The sequence below is a fragment of the Falco punctatus genome (genome assembly GCF_963210335.1).
Source record: "Falco punctatus genome assembly, chromosome: 4".
In the NCBI taxonomy this organism is placed as follows: domain Eukaryota; kingdom Metazoa; phylum Chordata; class Aves; order Falconiformes; family Falconidae; genus Falco; species Falco punctatus.
In genome coordinates, this window is record NC_137583.1 from 75,695,798 (window position 1) to 75,701,042 (window position 5,245).

The 5,245-nt window shown below is 59.6% G+C and overlaps 1 protein-coding gene across 2 annotated transcripts; it reads left to right on the forward strand.

Moving 5' to 3' along the window:
- The first annotated feature begins 625 nt into the window (after window positions 1–625).
- FZD1 (frizzled class receptor 1) lies at window positions 626–4,959 on the forward strand. 2 transcript variants are annotated; one of them, XM_080385508.1, is made up of 2 exons: window positions 626–2,224; window positions 3,044–4,959. In XM_080385508.1, exons 1-2 carry the CDS (start codon window positions 764–766, stop codon window positions 3,050–3,052), a joined length of 1,470 nt encoding a protein of 489 aa, XP_080241634.1. In that variant the 5' UTR covers window positions 626–763; the 3' UTR covers window positions 3,053–4,959. The 2 variants fall into 2 exon arrangements, with proteins under 2 accessions (XP_080241634.1, XP_080241633.1); XM_080385507.1 differs by having other exon boundaries at window positions 626–4,959.
- The last annotated feature ends 286 nt before the right edge of the window (window positions 4,960–5,245 follow it).

Sequence of the window (5,245 nt, forward strand, 5' to 3'; positions counted from 1 at the left end):
GCCTTTCCGCCGGCTGAGGCGCCGAGTTCGGTGGGCCCTGGACCCCACCGGGGTGCGCAGTTCAATGGCCTCAGTCATCACCGGGGGAGCCAAAACCGACCCCCGGCACAGCCGCCCCCGGCACCCCGCCGGCTCCGCGCGGCAGCCGCCGGCGTCCAGCCCAGCCGCCCCGGCGGGACCGGCCCCCCCTGCCCCTCCGCACTGCCGAAAGAAAGGCACGGCCCCCCGCCCCCCGATCATCCCCCCGCCGGCACGGCACGGCACGGCACGGCTCGGGGCCGCCCCCCCTGGCGGCGCCCCCTTTCCCCCGCGCCGCCCCCGCCTTTGTGCGCGGCTTGGGGCAGCCCCGCGCCCGCCTGCGCCCGCCCCCGGGTGAGGCGTTGGGAGACGGTCCCTTACGCAGGAAAGTTCGGCGTCGGTTTCAAGGCCCCTCCCTCCCGGTGAAAGGCAGACTGCGGGGCGCCTGGAAACCGGTCGGAGGGAGCGCGGCGCGGCGAGGCGAGGGGCGCGGGCTCGAGGGGCCGGCACAAATGGTCAGGCGGCGGCGGCGGCGGCGGAGGCGGCGGTGGTGGTGGTAGGCGGAGGCGCGGCGGGCGCTGCCGCCGGTGCGGGCAGAGCTGCGCGCCGCGGCCGCGCGAGTGGCGGCCGGGGTTGCCCCGTCCCTGCCCGCCGCTCCCTTCATGAGTCGCAAGTTCGGGCCGGGAGGAGCAGCGGCGGCGGCGGGGCGGCGGGAGCCCGGCTGGGCGGGCGGCACCGACTGAGCATGGCCGAGCGGCGCGGGCCGGCGGCGAGCGGCGGCGGAGAAGTTGGCGGCGGCGGGGAAGTTGGCGGCGGGCGGCGGGCGGGCGGCGGCCGGTGCCCGCGGCTGCCGCCGCCGCTGCTGCTGCTGCTGTGGGCGGCGGCGCTGCCGGCCGGGGGCCAGCCGCCGGCGCCGCAGTACAACGGCGAGCGGGGCATCTCCATCCCGGACCACGGCTACTGCCAGCCCATCTCCATCCCGCTCTGCACCGACATCGCTTACAACCAGACCATCATGCCCAACCTGCTGGGCCACACCAACCAGGAGGACGCGGGGCTGGAGGTGCACCAGTTCTACCCGCTGGTGAAGGTGCAGTGCTCGGCCGAGCTCAAGTTCTTCCTCTGCTCCATGTACGCCCCGGTGTGCACTGTGCTGGAGCAGGCCCTGCCGCCCTGCCGCTCCCTCTGCGAGCGGGCTCGCCAGGGCTGCGAGGCCCTCATGAACAAGTTCGGCTTCCAGTGGCCCGACACGCTGCGCTGCGAGAAGTTCCCGGTGCACGGGGCCGGCGAGCTCTGCGTGGGGCAGAACGCCTCCGAGCGCGGCACACCCACGCCCGCCCTGCGCCCCGAGAGCTGGACCAGCAACCCCCACCGCGGCGGCGGCGGCGCTGGGGGCTCGGGGCCCGGCGAGCCCCGCGGGCGCTTCTCCTGCCCGCGGGCGCTGAAGGTGCCCTCCTACCTGAACTACCGCTTCCTGGGGGAGAAGGACTGCGGGGCGCCCTGCGAGCCCGGCCGCCTCTACGGGCTCATGTACTTCGGGCCCGAGGAGCTGCGCTTCTCCCGCACCTGGATCGGCATCTGGTCCGTGCTCTGCTGCGCCTCCACCCTCTTCACCGTCCTCACCTACCTGGTGGACATGAAGCGGTTCAGCTACCCCGAGCGGCCCATCATCTTCCTCTCGGGCTGCTACACGGCGGTGGCCGTGGCCTACATCGCCGGCTTCCTGCTGGAGGAGAGGGTGGTCTGCAACGAGCGCTTCGCCGAGGACGGCTCCCGCACCGTGGCGCAGGGCACGAAGCGGGAGGGCTGCACCATCCTCTTCATGATGCTCTACTTTTTCGGCATGGCCAGCTCCATCTGGTGGGTCATCCTCTCCCTCACCTGGTTCCTGGCCGCCGGCATGAAGTGGGGCCACGAGGCCATTGAGGCCAACTCCCAGTACTTCCACCTGGCCGCCTGGGCCGTGCCGGCCATCAAGACTATCACGATCCTGGCCCTGGGGCAGGTGGATGGAGACGTCCTCAGCGGTGTCTGCTTTGTGGGCATCAACAACGTGGATGCCCTGCGGGGCTTCGTGCTGGCCCCCTTGTTCGTCTACCTGTTCATCGGCACCTCCTTCCTGCTGGCCGGCTTTGTGTCCCTCTTCAGGATCCGGACCATCATGAAGCATGACGGCACCAAGACGGAAAAGCTGGAGAAGCTCATGGTGAGGATAGGCATCTTCAGCGTCCTCTACACGGTGCCGGCCACCATTGTCATTGCCTGCTATTTTTACGAGCAAGCTTTTAGGGAACAGTGGGAGAGGAGCTGGGTCACGCAGAGCTGTAAGAGCTATGCCATCCCCTGCCCCAACAACCACAGCAGCCATCACCCACCCATGAGCCCTGACTTCACCGTCTTCATGATCAAGTATCTCATGACCTTAATCGTGGGCATCACGTCGGGCTTCTGGATCTGGTCTGGGAAAACCCTGAACTCCTGGAGGAAGTTTTACACCAGGCTCACCAACAGCAAGCAGGGCGAGACCACCGTCTGAGACCCCTGCCCGCTGGGCCAGGGGGGTGGCGGGTGGGTGGGATGGCAGCCGGAGGACCGGGGCTCTGCCTTGGGAAGCAGCTCCTTATCCAGCCAGAGCAGACTTTGGGGACCGCGACTCGCAGCCGCAGGCGGCGGGGGGCGGAGGACGAGCCAGGTGGGGACCCCCGCCCCGGGGCGCCCGGCTCTGCCCTCCCGGCACCGCTCGGGCCGGCTCCGGTAGGAACTGAACACTGTCAGGTTGGGGGAGAGGGATGTAAATAGCCTCTGTAAGATTTTGTAAGTATATTTGTATTTAAATTACAAAAATCTCACATTTTTAATTATGTAGGACACTTTTTACCAGTTTGCGGATTTTGCTTCTCCCCCCTCCCCTTTTTTTTTTATTTAAAAAAAAAAAAAGGCGTTGGATTTTTATTTCGTAGGGCAGGATGGGAAAAACTGCCGGTAAGAGAAACCAAAACAAACCCCTTTCTTCTCCCCCACACAGGTTTTGTAATGGCTTTGCTTGGAGTTTCAGTTGCATGAGCAGCAGGGCCCGGAGCGCGGCTGCCGGGGGCGCCGCCTGACGCGGGCTGGGGCTGGGCCGCGGCCCCGGCCTGCCGGAGGTATGTGGCGGTGGAGGTGGGGCTGGGGCTGGGGAGGAGCGCCGCTTCCCGCCCCGGCCCCGCGGGGGGACGGACCCCCGCCCGGGCCCACACGGCGGAGGGCAGCCGGCCGCCCGGGCCTGGCGCAGCGACGGCGCTGCCGCTGGCTTCGGCCGGCCGCGGCGGAGCCGGGCCCCGCTGACCCCGGCGGGCGCCGCCGGAGCCCTGTGAGGGGGTAGAAGCGACACCCAGCGCGGGCCGCGGTGCGCCCGGTGTTTCCGAGGGCCCAGAGCCGCGCCCGGCGGCCCCGGCCGCCCTCGGCCGGTTTTACGGCATGTGTTTGGGTGCACCGCACAGCTGGAGGGGAGCTGGCCCGCAGGAGTTGAGGCTGCACGCCGCCTGCACCTGTAGCACGTCCGACGGCCCGGGCGGCGGCCGGGGAGGCAGATGCACCGAACTTGCCCGACGCCGTGTTCCGCGGGGCCGGCCGGCACCCCCGGGCGCTGCCCCGCCGCCCCCCCCCTCCCTCGCCGGGCGGGCCGCGCTGGGTGGGCAGGGGCAGCAACGGGCTCAGCAAAAAGCTCTTCATCGGGATAAAACGTTGTATTCAGGTTTTATTACCACCCCCACCCCCCTTTAATTGGATCCATGCGCTGGCTCTTCATTTGGGAAGCGGTGGAGCGGTTGCCATTCCCCTGAATTTTTACTCATTACGCACTATGAGGGTGTGATGATTTTTGCCAGTAGTAAAAACGAAGGAAGGGAAAAAGAAAACCGGAATGTTTCAGCACTCTGGTGGGATGCGAGACCTCAAAGAGCCTCTGTTGTCTTTTTTCCCCTCTTTTTGTCGGTACAGTAATAACATTACATACTATACTGCAGAGATAAGATACCATGTGCGCAGTATGTCTACTACCTTGTATGCTCCTGGGTGTATGGGATTGTGCTTCTTAATAATAATTAAAAAAAAAAAGGTTAAAAATGAAACTGTAACTTTTGACAGATGCATTTGAATATTTAGTCCTCTGTATGAAAAGCAGCAGAATGCTTCTCTCCTGATTGTATTGTTTTAAACTTTTTTTTTATATACAAATGCCTGTATTTAGGTTCATAAACATTATCTATGGCTACCATACCCTGAAATGCAAAATTATTTGAATTTGGTATGCATTTATTTCTGTTCATTATCACAAGATCATCTATATTTATAGAGGAATAGAAATTTATATATATTAAATACCATATTTTTAATTTCTCTGAAATAAATTGAGGTTTTGTACAAAACTACAAAACTATCTTGTCTTTTTACATATTCCTCTTACTAAAATACTGTGTGAAAGCAGGATATATACTAGAAGATGCATGGGATTCCTTTTTTCTTTTCTTATGTTGAGTTCACAGTAACAAGCTGGAATTCAGTGTAGGAATTCATTGTGCATTTTGGTTTTTATCTCTGGGCCGGTCTAGATTAATCCTTCAAAAGAAGTAATGTAAACTGTTCAAGATCTCTGACAGGGTATGGTTGGTGGTGTGAAATCCAAGAACAGATCTGCTATATGGCAAGAGAAGAAAGAAGCTCACTAGTTGGTTTTTTTTTGTTGTTTGTTAAAGAAAAGGGTTCTCTCAACTTAGCCTTTCTTCTCCCTTTGCTATTAAAATTATAATAAAAAAGATTTTCTCACTGCTTAAAATGACACTCAGACCATGTTGCAATATTGTCAGAATATTTTAATGAGTAAAATAGTTTTGTTTTCCTGAATTTGGAATGTTTGGTTAAGCCAGAATTAAATGGTATGTTCATGGAAGCATTTCAGCTTTATGGAAAGTACATGCATTCTTAATTCAATACTACACATCCTTCCCCCCCCCCCTTTTTTTTTTCCCACTAATTAATTGTTCAAAGCGCCATTCTGTAAGCACGGGTTTGTTAGGAAGAATGCCTCTTTATGAGACTTGATGTCTGATTTCCAGTTTTGTAAGCTTAGTAGCATTTCATTCTATAGATCCAGAGGAAGATGTCAATGATTTTTGGCTCATTTACTTTTTTCAAATTGTGATGCATAAAGAGCCATAGAGGAGTAAGGGAAGCTTAACAAAATAATGAG